Source organism: Sinohyriopsis cumingii, chromosome 8, assembly GCF_028554795.1.
Source record: "Sinohyriopsis cumingii isolate HCF-2022 chromosome 8, ASM2855479v2, whole genome shotgun sequence".
NCBI lineage: Eukaryota > Metazoa > Mollusca > Bivalvia > Unionida > Unionidae > Sinohyriopsis > Sinohyriopsis cumingii.
In genome coordinates, this window is record NC_142968.1 from 34914420 (window position 1) to 34933270 (window position 18851).

The 18851-nt window shown below is 36.1% G+C and overlaps 1 protein-coding gene across 2 annotated transcripts in view; it reads left to right on the forward strand.

The window, feature by feature from the left end:
- Window positions 1-18851, forward strand: part of LOC149793281 (glutamyl aminopeptidase-like) — a 109800-nt gene that overhangs the window by 11423 nt on the left and 79526 nt on the right. For both annotated transcript variants that reach the window (XM_089967263.1, XM_089967264.1), the window contains exons 4-6: window positions 4818-4938; window positions 10805-10959; window positions 12129-12242. In XM_089967263.1, coding sequence (XP_089823389.1) covers window positions 4818-4938; window positions 10805-10959; window positions 12129-12242 — 390 coding nt within the window. The remainder of the gene's footprint in view (window positions 1-4817; window positions 4939-10804; window positions 10960-12128; window positions 12243-18851) is intronic.

Genomic DNA, 18851 nt, shown 5'->3' on the forward strand with positions numbered 1-18851 from the left:
CATTCATTCAAGTGTTCAATATTCAGGCTAAGTTTTATAAGAAAACTATCTGTCCAGATGCTTTCCCAGGAAAAATTATCATAGTCTTGCATAATGGTTACAAAGAATCCAGTGATTACGTCAAAACAATAGATTCTTCAGGGAAGCCCTGTCCACTGGCCAATGAAATTCAATTTATTGTAACCATCAGATGATATAACCTAAGCCAGTAATGTCTTCTTCCGTTGGTTGTATCCATAGAACCTGCAGCTAATTTCCATCCTAATCAATAAATTTCAGTACACCCAATGTAATTGTACAACACATCAGTATGTTACTTGCAGGTAAGTATGAATGGTGCTTGTGTAAACTTTGCCTAGACAAAACAGGAATTACTGCCCTTTCAAGTTACAGACCAGTTGACTTGTCCATAAACAAGTAACCAAGCAAATGTTGCTCGTCTGTATGAACAAATAACTGACTCAGACAATGGATTTCTGCACCCCTTTGGCACACAGCTGCAAGTTCCAGCAAATGGTTGTGGCAGACATGGAATAGTTGCAGCAAAATCACAGCTCATCATAGCTCTTGCAGACTTCTGGCACAGTGTAGCAAGGACAATTATACTATATGGAGTAGGATAACTAATCATGCAAAAGCTTGCTGAGTGTGATTAATCCTGATTATAAGCCAGCTTCCTGGCTTGATTCTAATGCAGTAGATTCCAGTTAATTGGGCTGTCTTTTAATCGGGATAGCCTTTATTTGGGACAAATCTTAAAGGACAAAGTAGATGTATACCTTTTTGACTTCTTCGTATTATTGGGGCAGCCACTTAATTTGGCCAAAGTGTTCTAGTCCCAATGTGTCCCAATTAACAGGAATCCACTGTAAATTAGGATAAAGATTACATCTGCCCAAATAGACACAGTTGATGAAAATGGGCTGAAGTGTGTGTATAAGTTTGAAAAAGTCACTTCAGACTAATGTTTTTTCATATCAGCACATCAGATTATTGAAATTTTATTTTAAAAAAGTTTTCTTATTTCGTTCCTCCAGTGTTCTTGTGTGGTATAAAATAGCAACCTGAAAAATAGGTTGTAGTCTTGAATCAGTAACATATTCTGTTGCAGAATCTCCCTTTTCTTCTGTTTTTATATGATGATTTATTTGATATAATGCTTACTTTATTAGTAACGTATCTGAATATGTCCAATAAGTTTGTATTGGCAAAAGAAATTCACCTGTTTTTCAATGCATCTGTGTGAATTTTAGGACGGAGTTATATATGTTGAGAGCAGTGTGAATTTTTGTATATATGGTCATAAAATTAGCACCAAAATTGACTACAGAAGAAAGGACTTCTTTTTCTGTTTTTCTGACCTCTTCTTTGAAGGGAAAATTGATAATTTATTGTACTAAAACAAAATTGTGTGGGGGTAAGATTATTTAATCAATTCGAGGCAAAGTGAGGTTTGCTTTTTGGACCTACATGGGTAAAATAACAGAATTTTTGGTGCTTATTTTGCATAATTCGTTCCCTAGCATGAAGCCTATAAGTATTGGCATTCTCAAACATGAAGGCAGTTTCAAACAAATTATGAGAGTAGACAGTTAACAATGAATTAGAAAAATGTTGTTGACCAGCTGTATGGATAGTTGGCAGTACATATTGGTAATGGTTGATAAACACATTAGTGATTCAAACTGCTTACATTAAACACATACAGTACATATTGGTAATGGTTGATACACACATTTAGTGATTGAATTGCTTATATTCAACACATACAGTACATATTGGTAATGGTTGATACACACATTTAGTGATTCAAACCGCTTACATTCAACACATACAGTACACATTGGTAATGGTTGATACACACATTTAGTGATTGAATTGCTTATATTCAACACATACAGTACACATTGGTAATGGTTGATACACACATTTAGTGATTTGAATTGCTTATATTCAACACATACAGTACATATTGGTAATGGTTGATACACACATTTAGTGATTTGAATTGCTTATATTCAACACATACAGTACATATTGGTAATGGTTGATACACACATTTAGTGATTTGAATTGCTTATATTCAACACATACAGTACATATTGGTAAAGGTTAATGCACACATTTAGTGATTTGAATTGCTTCTGCCACCTGCTGCTATTTAAAAGGGAACTTCTCTACAAAACAAAACTGGTACTGGTATAATTTTGGTTTTTGGTATTATTGTGTTTTATCAACAACAACTATCTGCAACAAGTTATAGAAGTTTCTCCGATTTAATTATTGGTAATTGTAGAAATTAGTAAAGGTTACTGCCATTTCATAAATACCATTTTTGTTCTGTGGATGACAAATTAAGATTTGACAAGATGGACTTGTGATTGTTTCTGTGAAGAAAAGCAGTAATTTGTATTCAGGGTAATTCACTACAGTTTTATATTGCCAAAAGAAAAGTTTTGCTGAGATTTTACGGCACTAAAATAATATGATTTATGGTACCATATATATTTGCTAATAAGTTGATTCCAATGGCAGACTGCAGTGACCCATATCTGCCATCACATAATGTGCCAGCAGATCTGGGTCTCTACAGTTTGTTAGGAGTAATTAGCAGAATAAATGACATAGAACTTGATCTGCCATCTCAGTATGCGGCAGTAGATCAGGGTCTGTGTTCTTTGCAGTTGGTCATGGCTTTGTAAGTGAAAATATGCTGTACCAATTTCTCATTATTTACCTTTAAGTTTAGTAACTGTTGACAAAGCAATATGTTTCGCTGTCATATGCAAACTCACCAGTGACATTAGTGATTTGTCATGGAGCACTGAACAAAGGGCAGTGATTTTTTTATGAGTCAGTGATGACAATTTACAGATTGGATTAAAATGACCATGATACAGTAATTTTGTGTGGGTCATAAGTTTTGGGGAGAGAATAATGTATGCATGTATTTTATGATTTTGTTGACTAGTGCACTTAAATCTGTTGGTAACAATAATAATAATAGTGCATTTAATAATAATAATAATAATAATAATAATAATAATATAATTTAATAATATAATTTAATAATGTTAATAAAAATAACAATTACATGTGTATCAATATTGCAGTTAGTAATAATAATACATTTGATAAGAGGTAAAAGAATAATAATCACTATTGCATTTAATAATAATAATAATAATAATAATAACAATAATAATAATAATACATTTAATGATAATAATAATGCATTTAATAATAAGAAGAAGATGAATAATAATCATTCAATGCCATTCATAGTTATAAATAGGTCACCTGTGTGCAACAATTGTGCTAAATGAAACTAGGGAAACCTTTAGTATTTTCATAAAGTTTAAGAAGTAATTTTTGTTTTTATAAAACTTTACTCAGAGGTTTAATAAAACATATGTAAAGCAACTGCTGTAAATGTTCTGTATTTTGACCATTTTACACTCATCTCTCCCAGTTTTCCCTCTATGTCACCCTACTCTAGTGGTGGAGAGAAGTCACATTGCAGAGAGTCCAGCAAAGATCTTAATATATAATGTCACATACTTTTTTCTGAGGAAATCAAGCAAAATGCTGCAAGATTACAGAGCAAATTAATCTTCATAAATATTCTGAATTTTTTTAAACACAAATTGACAATGACTTGAAAGATTTGAAGACTAAAATTTCTGGCTTGTTTTATTATTATTATTATTATATTCTGTTTGTTAGGATACAGCTTAACTGATGAGTCAGTGCTTTGATTGCTTTTTATAGGGACTTTTTAAAGACATGAATATTCTCAGTGTTCTGTGAGGGTGTTAATTTAGGACAAGATTTGTCTGGTTACGCATCTTGTTGTTTTCAACCACTGTTTTGAAGTATAAAATTGGGAGAAAATATGCAGTCATATGCATTAGTGTGGAATAAAAGATTCCACCTCCAGGTTCATAATTTATCAACATTAGCTCAGCAAAGTCTTGTTCTTTGGTAACAATTGTTGTCATGCTTAGATCGTTTATTTTCCAGACCAGTAGTCTGGTATGATACAGGTTGCCCATCAGGGCATTTCAGGCATGCAATGATCTCCTCAGAAGGCAACTTGTTTGTGAAAGAGGGCATTTTTATGCACCCCACGGAGTCTGCTGGTGCATTTAAGATAATGTTTACACTGTGGGTGAGAAATAAAGATAAATTGATGTCCATACTGATACCAAGTTCATGCCCAAACAGATCTGTGTGTGTGTGTGTATAATTTGGATTTTTAATATAGCTTTAACACTTTTAGTCATGTCGCTACAGTGTCTGCAGTTTGGCAGTTTATATCGATGTCAAGCACTGGGGCATCATGCTGCAGACATTTAGTATTATATCCCACCCAGTAACATTATCCTTACACCAGGCCGACCAGTCTTAACACCTCTTAATGCTGAGTGCCAGGTGAGGTAGCTGCTAGTACCAATTTAATAAGTTTTTGGTATGATTTGGCTGGGACTCAAACCCATGACCTCCTGCTGTAACCACTTATACTACCAGAAAAGTCCTAATCAGATGCCAAGTTAATGCCCAAACTGAAGATGTACACTGTTATTCTATGCAGTTTATTTAACTTGGAGATTTAAAACAGTAGGGAAGGATAAACCCCGTAGAGGGCATAAAGTACAGGATGCTAAGTTTATGCCCGATTGTAATTGAGTCGAAAACTAGAGATCAAAGTATAGGCATGGGAATCATGCCTTATTCTTGATTTCTATATTCAAAAGCTGCTTGATCCATTTTCACTTGTAGATCATTGAAGCCACACTATCCATTTCCATTTTCAGGTGGGTGTTTATACCCCTTCTGACCAGATTGAAAGAGCTCAGTTTGCTTTAGAATCAGCTGTTGCCATACTGGACTACTATGATGAGTTTTTTGGTGTGAAATATCCCCTCCCCAAGGCAGGTAAGGTCGCCTTGCTCTGCAGTGAACCCCCATAGACATTTTTTTTAACATCACCCCATGCAAAAATGATGGGATTTTTGGTCATAGTGCATTCTTAGTTGTTTTTCCAAGTGGAATCCTCCCACCATGAATAAAATGACTAAACTTTTCATATCCCAATGGGATCCCACCAGGAGAAAGGACACGATTTTGGCACCCTGAGAGGATCATTTGTAAAGTACAGATCCCAGTAGGAAAACCATTTGAGATCATACCAGGAAAAGTAATGGGGTTTTCATATATATATATATATATATATATATATATATATATATATATATGACCCCTCTATAGCATGGTAGTTGGGAGCCATAGAACCTGACCGTTTTATAGATAGAACAGTGTTATAAGCAAACAGGTCAGTTAGCTGAAGAAAATGATGCATGTACCCCAACAAATTTGCAGGGGGCAGGGGGGTAGGTATAAAAATGCAGGCGATACAATATGTGCTTCCTTGGCACAGTTACCATCTTAAATCGATGCATATTAAATGGGAAGTACACCTGTACTGAAAACAGATAAGGTGTATATAATATTTTACATTATTTAGAGAATGATGGATTAGTACATATATGTGTATACTGTTTATATATACATGTCTTATGTACAGCATGAATAGAGTATCAACACCATGTACTCACCTGCAAATCTAAAAAATAATGTACATTGAATCCACAATACAAGTAATTCCATCTAAAAAATCCACACAGATTTCACTTATTCAATAATTTTGTCTTAGGTCATATAGGTCTGAATTCAGTGGATAAACAAAGCACAATCACATAACGAATGATGAAGTACATTTACTTTTCAGTATGTCCCAAGTCAGTAAAAGTTAGTTTGCGTTTTAAGCCGCCATTGGTAGCATTCCTAAGCACAAACCTTTTCCCTGCAAAAATGAAACTTTCACGGCACAGAAAATGTGTTCCAGTCACATTTGAAAATGAAAATATTCATCAGATTCTATTGCTTTTACTTAAGTTTGGTACTGACTTCTTTGAAGAAAGGTTCTTTGTTTTTATTGATGATTGTAGTTGGCTTTCCTTGATGAAATGTGCATGCATTATTGAAGTCACCGCTAAAGGCCAGCTTTAGAAAAACAAACAAATGCCAGTTTCTTATTGTGCCGGCAACATCAATTAATTGTATTGCATGATCGAGACTGATTTTTTTTTCTCCATTTGCTTAGTTTGTTTTTATGACAGTCAGTGCTTCAAAGGTAATGTTTTCTTTGAAATTTCTGTAAACTATTTTATCTGGGTACATTTTTAACAACTTAATTGGCCATCGTTTGGTCGATCGTAGTTACAGTTCCTCCCTGCTTATTGAAGAAACCAACAAAAGTTTTTAATTTTTTAAAATATTATTGGATTTTTTTACATTTGTGGTTGCTGAGTTCATCACTCTGCAACCACAAATTTATACAAATAAATAATATTAAAAAAATGTCCACTCAACAATTTAACAAAGGGTCAACTGACAATAGGATTGCAGGTGTTTTGGTCTGATGTCAAGGATTAGTACAGAACATGTGGGTGTTCTGAAGGATATAATTCTGAGTGGAAAGAAGAATTTTACATACCATTCACACACAAATGTCATTCAATATAAGTATGTAAATTACTAGCGAGTGGCCGAAAATCTGATGGAAGATAGATTACGAGATAATGCCTCATCCAGTTGATCTCCGTTACCAGAAATTTCAACAACAAAAAAAAAGCAGATATCTCACAACATGCAGTATTCATGCTCAGTGTCAACATAAGTGGATTATGATATAACAGTGCACTGTTAAGATGGTTTGTCAATATGGACAAAGAAATTGTTTATGTAAGAATAGATAAATTTCAGTGTTTTTTATATCAGGTTTGCAGCTTCCATTCATTGGGCCTCTGAATTTCTCCACTCTAAACCTTTCTAATGGTTGTATATACGAGTTTATATAGCCAACGATGTCACTAATTCAAAAACATCACCCATTAAACAGATTTAAAATATGTTTATCATGCAGTCATTTTAATACATGTTGTCAGATGACTGTATGCCTTGATCATTTAGTTCAGTCAATTAGGTAGCTTAAATTGTGTTTAGTAACAGGAGGAGCAATACTTTAAACTTACTTTATAAGTGTTTCAGGTCATTACAGCAATTCTTAAACTTTGATATATTACATTTCTAAACTTTTAGGATTTAAACAATTGGACAAAAACTGTTGACATGGCTAAGCAAAAGGCACTTAAGGTAGACAAATGAAATTTGGAGGTTTAATTATCCCACCCTCAAAAGAACATGCCTGCAGAGTGCAGTATTTATTCAGCATCAATTACGAACAATCAGCAACACCCGGTGGGGATGCCAGTCAGAATAACAGACCAATCTACCCTGATAGAAAGATATCAGTCATATATAGTATATACTCACCTAAGTCAAGTCCAACTGTAAACTTGACAAACCTAGATCTGCTGTCCCATAATGCACCAACAGATCTCTGAGTATATACAGGTTGTAAGGAATAATCAGTACAGCAAACAACATACACCTTGGTCTGCAGGCACATTATGCCATAGCAGATTAGGATTTTTCTGTTGGGAGTTTGACTTGACTTATAAGCGAATATATTTGGTAATTTTCCAAATCTAATCTTTAATTTCAGATGCCTGTCAATAATTTGCCATACAAATACTAACAGCTGGTTGAACATTACAAGTTTTGAAGAAACATACAAAGTATGCATGTAGCTATTTGTATCTGTCAAAAAGCCTCTAACTAGCTGCCCCAACCCCCTTTCTCTACTCACTGTAGTTTGCAGGTGCAAACTTGTATTTTTAGCAAGACTAGTCAGACTGTTATTCAGACTGACTAACTGCTACCTTTTATTTGTCAACATTTCATTGTGACATCAACCGTTTGGGATATGCATTGCCTAGCCTGACTCACAATTATAAAGATGCTTGAATGGAATAGTATTGCATTATCATGTGTTCCAATGACCAGCTTGTCAATTCTAATAAATGAATAGAAACCTGGCATGCTGCCTCTTTGCAGAAAAAGAATCTGACCATCAAAATCAGACTTTGAAATGTAGCCAATATTCTTTTATAAATGTTCCACAGAAACTATGGTAAAATCACAGCAGTAATCAGCCCTGTTATCCTTTTTCTCCCAACTTGGATATCACAGAGTCTCATAACTTTCCTCAGTGGGATCCTGGGTAGTGCTTCCAGTAGGATCCCAATGGGATATATATGACCCTGTTGTAGCATGCTCCTTTATAATGCGAATTCAGATATAACATGGTGGCGGCATGACTTCGAAATTTTTATATACATGTACTTTTCTTACACATGAAAAAATTCTTTCTGAAAAGTTTATTATCATTTTGGGAAAGAGACTGCATTTATTAAGTATCTTGCTTATATGCACACATGGGTGAGGTCAGACAGGTATGTTGGACTAGAGTTCGACAGTGAAATGTAGGACAGAGAACAAATTTTGTGTTTGATTCTGGATCGAATGGATAGCCAGTGTAGGGTACAGAGCAGTGGGAAGGTGTGCTCTGATTGTGGTACTCTAAGTATGATCTGAGCAGCTGTGTTTTGAACTTTTTGAAGTTTCTGGAGCAGATATTGAGATGAACCTGACAGAATTGAGTTACAATAGTCCAGTCTTGAAAATACTAATGAACACACAAGTGTTTTAGTGGCATTAACAGAAAGATATTTGCGAATTGAGCTGATGCGTCTTAGCTCAAGATATGCAGCCTTGCTTATGTTCATGACATGTTGGTTCACTGTGAGAGTAATGTCCAGAGTAACACCTAGGTTTCATACTGATTGTGTGAATTTAATGTTGGTGTTGCTGATATTTATTGTTTGAGGTAAAGGATATGAATGAGAAAGTCTTTGTGTTGTGATCAGAATGGCCTCAGTTTTATCATTATTCATCTACAGCTCGTTACATGTCATTCATGATTTCACGTCAGAAATGCACCTCTCTACACCTTGGATGGTAGCATCAACTTCATTTGGGTGGCTAGATTTGTATATTTGGGTGTCATCAGCGTACAACTGGTGATACACTGGGTGATGATCTATGACACTTGAAAGCGACAGTGTACAGAATGAAAAGAACAGGTCCAAGAACTGACCCCTGTGGAACACCACAACATAGATCAACTGGGCTGGAGTGTATTCCATTTGTAGATACAATTTGTGTCCTGTTGACCAAGTAGGACTTGAACCACAGTAAGGCTGTATCATGAATGCCAAATACATGCTGGAGATGGTGAAGTAATATCATGGTCTATTGTGTCAAATGCTGCAGACAAATCAAGGAGGGTGAGGGCTGTAATCTTTCCACTATCCAACGCAGAGAGAATGTCATTAACTACTTTTAGAAGAGTAGTTTCAGTACTGTGGCAAGGGCAATATGCAGGTTGTACATTGCTAAAAAGACTGAATTTAGATGAGATACAAGCTGGGATAGAACAACCTTTTCTAAGATTTTTGAAATGAATGGGAGATTAGAAACTGGGCGGTAGTTCTTTAAATCGTCATGGTCTAGCGTTGGTTTCTTCAGCAAAGGCTTTACAGTGGCAGTTTTGAAAACTGATGGGAATTCCCCAGATGAGAGAGAGGTATTAATAACATCAATTAGTGAAGGCAATACTGAATCTAAGCACTCAAGCAGCAGTGATGTTGGAATTGGATAAAGTTCACATGACTTTGGTGCACTCTTCATCATTATGATTGGTACAACGTAACACCCTTCATGTGATCTATCATTATGAGTAGTACAATGTAACACCCTTCATAGGATATATCATTATGAGTGGTACAATGTAACACCCTTAATGGGATCTATCATTATGAGTGGTACAATGTAACACCCTTCATAGGATATATCATTATGAGTGGTACAATGTAACACCCTTCATGGGATATATCATTTTAGGTGGTACAATGTAACACCCTTCATGGGATATATCATTATGAGTGGTACAATGTAACACCCTTCATGTGATCTATCATTATGAGTGGTACAATGTAAAACCCTTCATGGGATATATCATTTTGGGTGGTACAATGTAACACCCTTCATGGAATCTATCATTATGGGTGGTACAATGTAACACCCTTCATGTGATCTATCATTTTGGGTGGTACAATGTAACATCCTTCATGGGATCTATCATTATGAGTGGTACAATGTAACATCCTTCATGGGATCTATCATTATGAGTGGTACAATGTAACATCCTTCATGGGATCTATCATTTATGAGTGGTACAATGTAACATCCTTCATGGGATCTGTCATTATGAGTGGTACAATGTAACATCCTTCATGGGATATATCATTTTGGGTGGTACAATGTAACACCCTTCATGGAATCTATCATTATGGGTGGTACAATGTAACACCCTTCATGTGATCTATCATTATGAGTGTTACAATGTAACACCCTTCATGGGATCTATCATTTATGAGTGGTACAATGTAACATGCTTCATGGGATCTATCATTATGAGTGGTACAATGTAACATCCTTCATGGGATCTATCATTTTGGGTGGTACAATGTAACATCCTTCATGGGATCTATCATTATGAGTGGTACAGTGTAACACCCTTCATAGTATATATTATTATGGGTGAAATCACCTTCTATTAGGGTAGTTTATATATATTATTGCTACGAAATAATGGAATATAATCATATTTAACTCCCCACCATACAAGAAACCACATTATGCTTAGGTGTCTTGTAGTGAAGTACCGGTAATACTGTATTTTATTTATTGACATGCTGTACATTTACATTTACAGATCTAATTGCCATTCCTGACTTTGCGGCAGGTGCGATGGAGAACTGGGGATTAGTCACCTACAGGTTGACTGCCATTTTATATGATCCAATCAGATCATCAGCCAGTAGTCAGCAGTGGGTGGCTGTTGTTATTGCTCATGAGCTTGCTCACCAGGTATAATTTTAGGAGTAATTCCCTATTATATCGATGTGCAATAGAAGCTGTTTATATTTCCTGCAGTCTTATCCAGATTTGCTTATACTATCCTACACTACCTCTGTCACCGCCTGCATATGTGTGTGTTTTTAATTGTTTAATCAGCATAATCCTTGTCACACAATGCTAACTAAGTTTAAATGTGAAAATGAGGCATACAGAACAAAGATAAGGGCAAATAACGGAAATAATCCTTTAACACCTGAGTCAGATTTTCTGATATAAGAATTACTTTTTAAAAATTTCCAAGATCTTCTCAGTTGGATCACTATCCCAAGGCAAAAAGTCAGCCTCCATTAGTCACATCTTTTGAAATACAGCACGGCGTATATTTATAAATCTCCAAAATTACAGTACAGTTGCACTTCATTGAACTTGACTTGTGTCATCTTTCACAATATTTCTTTCTCTAAGAAAAAAATATTGTCAAATTTTCAAATCATTTCATCATTGAGAATGCTGTGAATAATTGAAAATAGTTGCAATCAAAATCTTTAACATACTCATGCACTTATGTACAGAGTGTAATCTTGTCATTATACAGAAACCTACCATAGTGGTCACTTGTTTATCTTTAAAGATCAGTTAAATAAATGGCTGGTATTGATGGGTTTAGTTTTAACACAGTGCCTGTTATAAGGTATCAATGGTTATTGATCCCATGGACAGTATTATAATGAGGGAATACTTTATTTGCATATGTGTGTTTGTATGTATGTATGTATGTTTGTATGTGTGTGTGTGTGTGTGTAATCACACTAACTCTGTAGAAGGTAGATCAGCACTAAAAACAGGTGACACATTTGAGGTGCAAATTCATTCTTCTCAATTTTACAGGATGAACTACAAAAATAAACTTGTTGACTCTTACATACAAATTGACCTTAAAACCTCCATGGCGTAATATTTTCTCCATTATTGCACTTCAAGCAGAAAGAATTTCACTCACATCTACCTACATCTGTGAATGCTTAGTGGAAACCTCAGGTCAGAAGGGGAATTACAGAAGTAAATAAGTATGAAATGGCAGGCACTGCAGTTACTATTTCACCAGATTTTCCCCTACTTAACTAGTGATTATACATATTTTCTTCTGTTAAAAACAGAATTTTGATAATTTTTTTCAGTGGTTCGGCAACTTAGTGACGATGAAATGGTGGGATGACCTGTGGCTGAATGAAGGATTTGCCAGCTTTGTGGAGTATATCGGCACTGACAGAATCCATGCAGACTGGCAAATGGTAGGTCATTCAATGTGGTGACACAAATCTCACCATACTTTTTGCAAACATGCCAGCGATAGTATGCTGGCAAAAAATAGGTCATTCAATGCGGTGACACTTATCTCACCATTCTTTTAGCAATCATGCCAGCGAAAGTATGCTGGCAAATGGTAGGTCATTCAATGCGGTGACACTAATCTCATCATACTTTTAGCAATCATGCCAGTGATAGTATACTGGCAAATGGTAGGTCATTCAATGCAGTGACACTAATCTCACCATACTTTTAGCAATCATGCCAGGTAGGTCATTCAATGCAGTGACACTAATCTCACCATACTTTTAGCAATCATGCCAGCGATAGTATGCTGGCAAATGGTAGGTCATTCAATGCAGTGACACTAATCTCACCTTACTTTTAGCAAACATGCCAGCGATAGTATGCCAAGACAGCTCAGTTACTAATATCGACAAATTTGTAATTTGCAAAATACATTGAAATATCAGTAAGACCTTCTTCGAAGCAGGATGGTTAAATTACGTTCTTAATAGTCAGCAAACCTGAGTTCATCAAATGTGCTCATTCTAATAAGGGACACCATTTTTCAGAGTTCGGCAAAATTTCAATAAGGGACTGTGTTTTAAATGTAGAGTATAATAAAGATGAGATGTTTTGTGAGAAGTAGATCATGCTGCAGGTGTGAAATCTGCAATTTTAGTGAAGTTCATTCAGTATTTTGACTACAACTTTTTGCTTTGATTGTCAGTCCTTTTTCTCAGATTGTTTTCCATATCATCTCCCCATTGACATCCATAGTCATACAAAGTGCACTTCTTTTGCACTACATTGAGCAGTAAAATAGGGTAAAATCAGTGAAATACTGGTGTACTACTAAACAACTAATATAAAAATATAAAACTAGTGAATACCAGTGCACTATTAGCACTAACCTTGTACAGAATTTGTGAACTACTGGTGCACTCCTAGTATAAAATCACTGAACTATTGTTGCATGACTATTTCACACCTTGTATCAAATCTGTGAACTACTGGTGTACTCCTAGTATAAAATCACAACAACTGTTGCATGACTAGTTCACACCTTGTATAAAATCTTTGAACTACTGGTGCACTCCTAGTATAAAATCACTGAACTATTGCGGCATGACTAATTCACACCTTGTATAAAATCTGTGAACTTTATTGGTGCACTCCTAGTATAAAATCGCTGAACTACTGTTGCATGACTATTTCACACCTTGTATAAAATCTGTGATCTACTGGTGTACTACTAGTTCATACCTGGTTCCCAGTCTGTTTTGGACTTCCAGCTGTTTGAACAGTTTGATTGAGATAATATTGAGATGCATGGTGAGACAGTCAGTTCCACAGCAAAACCCTGGCATTAATGTTTCATGGTATTGAGTAGGGACACTGAATAACACTGATCACAGTATTGTAGATGAGAGTTTGTCCATGTGTCTTAAATATAAATGTAAGTAAATAATTTATCATAAGTGGTCAGAATGTTTTGATTTCTGTGCATGTTAATAAATATATTGTAAATAGACTGAATAATTATGTAGACAGGCAGGGCCTTCCCCAATCATAATACCTTAGGAGAACTACTGCTACCTTGCAAATACAGTCCTCCAAGGTTAAAACCTTTTAGCTAAATAGCTAAAAGCTATCTGCCCACCTAGGTGGCAGTTAGAGAGATCTCACCATGATATCAGTATTGGCACCAAATCCTGTGAATTTGTTAGTTACTGCTTCTGCTCATGATGAATAGCACACTATAGACATACAGAGAGTCCTCTCACAAAATCCATACAAACAGTTTGGAAGTTTTTCTAGCACACTATTGACATACAGAGAGTCCTATCACAAAATCCATACAAACAGTTTGGAAGTTTTTCTAGCACACTTTAGACATACAGAGAGTCCTCTCACAAAATCCATACAAACAATTTGGAAGTTTTCTACACAAAACAAGTTGGAGGAGTTTCATCTTTGGAGGGATGTATACATCATAACTTTTCTTTCTTCCTATCACTGACAGCAAAGTTTCCTTACGTTTGATGTGTAATCACTTTGCCACTTCACACCCACTTAGGCACATTTGATACATACCTACACGTTTAGTTGGTATCCCCTGAAAGCTGCTATAGCAGTATTAATACATGCATGACTGGTGCATGATGTAGAAAGCTCATTTAGCATTGCTGTATAATTTCCACTGAGTCAGGATACATTCAGTTAAGTTTCTATCTTGTCATAGCATCTTACTTCACAGTTGTATATGTGACACTTTACTGATTTTACCTGTATAGAACATCATTGAGCTCATACATTGGCCTTCCAACAGGTAAGTTGTTACTTTAAATGATTATTGGGCTTCCGCTTCTTACATATTACTATAAGCATTGCTTCAATGAGTTTACCTGTACAGGTTGGCAAAATTGACATTCTTACAAGTTACTTATTAATAGAATTGATTATTTAGTGCCCACCTTGTAAATATTATAAGCGATGCTCTAATTCTCTACCTGTACAGGCCACATCAGCCCCATTGCAGGTAATTATCATAGTGGGTAACACTCCTCTACCTGTACAGGCCACATCAGCCCCATTGCAGGTAATTATCATAGTGGGTAACACTCCTCTACCTGTACAGGCCACATCAGCGCCATTGCAGGTAATTATCATAGTGGGTAACACTCCTCTACCTGTACAGGCCACATCAGCCCCATTGCAGGTATTTATCATGGTGGGTAACACTCCTCTACCTGTACAGGCCACATCAGCCCCATTGCAGGTATTTATCATAATGGGTAACAGCACTGACACTCGTAAGTTCATAAAGCAGGATACTTACTGCACTACATGTATATATTGTCTGCTCTGTTTTCTGTTACAGATTTTGATCTTGAATGAGACCAATCTGACAACCACTCAACATGTGTAGTTTTCTTGGGTTGCCATCCCTTAATTGCGTGTTGTACATCATATTATGGACAGAAGACAATGGATGGCAATTTTTGGGTACTTAGGGCAAGGCGTAGAAACATAGCTTGAGGGACAAAAACGTAAAGTTGCATGCAAGGGTCCAAATCCATATCATTTACTAGAGAGTGAAATAGAGATCAACAACAGCTTCAGTTACAGTCTTGCATATCAGATTTATGGACCAGTTATATGGTTGATAATCTGGTACCCCATCTCAATTGCAAGTACTGAACACAATCATGCTAGCCATGATGGTCATGTTCCTTTACAACCACACCTGGCCATATAACTCTTGCAATCAATCATACAGTATCAGCTACTAGAAAATGAACTTATCCAGTTCCATGACTTGCACATTGCTGCTAGGTACTTCCTGCATACAATGCCCAGTTTAGTGCCACAGTACCCAAGAACTCACTTTGTAAAACCCATGCAGAAGACTTAGCCACATAGTGTTGCTAAGTGCTTCTTCAGATGACACATGCAATAAGGCACTCTCATGGATCAGTCTAACCTACACAGTGCTGCCTGGCACTTGCTGTGGACAATATCCAGTTTATATAGGCACTCGCATGGATCAAACTATCCACATTGTACTCCTGTCATTATGGCATATGAAGCCTATCTTGGTGCCTCAGTTCCTAAGAGATGTCTCTTTATGCACCCTCAAACTTCTGCCACCCATAGGGACCCTGTACTTAGCAACCCCTTACAGGAATGGCGCTGGCTTTAAAAACGCCACCAACAAATCGCCAATTTCAATATTTGTCACCAATTTTCAAAAAATGTCACCATTTTCATAATACAGAACTATCCATTTATCTCAACATCCTCAGGACCAAGGTAATATTGATGACATAAGTGGATGTATGGTGGGGTGGGCTGAAAATAAATTGAAATTACGCATACAAGTGAAAGTTTTAAGAGATGGCCGGTTGTTATGACTAGGATTTACGCAGAGCAAAAACAAAACAAAATGGAAATTCTGATTAAGTGAAGACAGCTTTGCTGAAATACACTTGTATATTGACAACTTACATTTGTGTAGTGCACTCCACAATGTGTTAAATAACATAGATGCATATGAAAAATCCATGAATTCAAGTATTTGATCATATGTTAGAAAATTCATGTGTCAGTGAAATCCTGTTAGAAAACACAACTAAAACATATATATAAAAAATGATAGTCCTTGTTTGATCTATATTCCATTGTCAAAAAATGTTTCCTGAAAAAATTCACTCTGATATTTATTATCCTAGTAGCACGTGGCTGTATAGTTATATGCTACATGTACGTGTACTTAAATTGGCCTAGATTTTGGTCAGCCAGAGGAAACTACCTAGATGCTGATGCTACTATTCTTGATGAAGCTATTCTTAGGGAAATGAAAACGTGAACAAATTAAAAAGTTTCACATTCTTGCGAGATGTCACACCTTCAATTAACTCTATGGCCAGATATCTATTGTTTCGAAATATTGGTACTTTAATTTGGGTTTTAAACCGACATTGGTAGCGTTCGTAAGCAGGAACTTTTTGTTGCAAACAGGAAAGTTTCAGATCATAGTAAATATGTTCCAACCACTTTGAAAAATGTAACAATACTTTTATTTAAGTTTGTTGTCAACTTTCTTGGATCAAAGATTTTATGCTTGCTTTGATAAAGGTTCATGTGTCGTTGAAGGTGCCACTAAAGGCACTCTGAAGGATCAAACAAATGCCTGTTTGTTATTGCTATGGCAACATCAAATAATTGTAAAACATTGATGGTGACAGCATTTTTTTCTTCATTTGCTTAGTGTGTGTGTATATATATATATATATATATATATATATATATATATATATATACAGAACGATCACTTCTTCAAATATAATCATTTTTCTTTGAAGTTTCAACAAAACTATTTTTTCTGGTACATTTTTCAGAAAGAAAAGAAATTGCCATCATCTGGTAAATTCTAGTCATTTCCTTTCCTGATTTCAGAGGTGGTCGATTGTTGCAAGTCAGGTAGCATGACTATTTAGGTCATATTACAGTCCAGAGTCTTAAGGCCAGACATCACCATAAGCAGATTATGATATAACAATGCCGTGTTATGATGGTTTGTCAATATAAATAAAGGATTTATGTAACAATAGATTCCAGTACAATTTTGTATCCAAGTTTGTGGCTTCCTGTCATGGTGCCTTTGAATTTCTCAACTCCAAATCCAAGACTGTATATAAAATTTTTAACAGCCTAAATGGTTGTCTCCAAAAAGTTAGCTAGAGGGTATATTTTGTTGCAAATAAAGAAAAGAAATCACAATTTGTGACTTTGGCAAAGCCCAGTGTGATCCCTGCCTTATAAGGAAGGAGATTTATTCCTAACGTGCTGCAATTGTAGTGAGCCACAATCCTTGGCATTCTTCTCCACCTGTTTTGCAGGTATTTCAAGAAATATTGACTTCACTACCTTAATCCAAAATATTGAAAACTGCCTCTGTCATAAGTTCCCTCACCATTTAGATCTATGGTGAGTGCGATTCCACCTTACAGACTGAAGAAGTTTTTCCCCCTCCCATCAGAGTTCTGTCCTCCTACCTCTACATCACCTGCTGGATCTACTGTTCTGACATCAGGCAATCATTGTCTTCTGAAGAATATACTTATAATTGCTTCCACAATCTGACAAGTTACTGACATTTTGGGACTGCTTACATCATCAATTACAAGGTCATTACATTGCATATAATGTTTATGGCGATCTTCACTAGGCAGAATGCAGCTTACCCTCTCCCACCCTGAATTTCAACAGACTGTGGTCATGGCCACTATAGCAACTATGAACTTACAGCAGAATGGAACGAGATGCAGTGTTCTCTACCTCCACCTTTCTTAAAGACCATTGTGGACCCAGCTACTCTTGCAACCTTAATCATTTAATCTCCTCTGTAATCAGGTTGACAAAATTCACAACAAGCCACCAATCCATCCCTCACATTCTCAGCTACATGGAGGGATTTGCAAGGTAGCCAATAAAAGGTTGCAAAGATGTCCCTAGAGTACATGCAACTAAAAAACAGTCCTATGGATTTTTCAACAGTCGAAAACCACAGTAGTTCTCCTGAACTAAGAGTCAGTTTGAGGTATATAATTTTCACCAACATTCCATGAGACCCTCCCTATCTCAGATTGCATGCATTCATGCTCCCCTTATCAAAGATCTTGGTTGGGGAGAAGATTCCAATCTTTCATTGCTGAATGGGGAAGATTTGCCATGACATGTGGACACAACAAGTGGTTTTGCAAGGACTCCTTATCAAATTTCAGCGCACCTCCAAATCCTTTGTTTAGAGTTCTGTCAGCTACAACAAAATACAATAAATGCAATCACTTGGACATGAACCTAAGCATATTCAATCAAATCTCTTTGCTCTTGGGTTTGCGATTGGATGAAGAAATGGATTGTAATGCCATCCATTGTGTGGACTTGCAACAGATGCGGCTTCACTTCCCCACCCACACAGCTTCCAGAAGTTATGCCAGCAATAGGCTACATAATAGCCAGGCATAATTTCATGAGTTATATTCCTTCTCATTCTCATTATACACATCAAGAAGGACATTTCT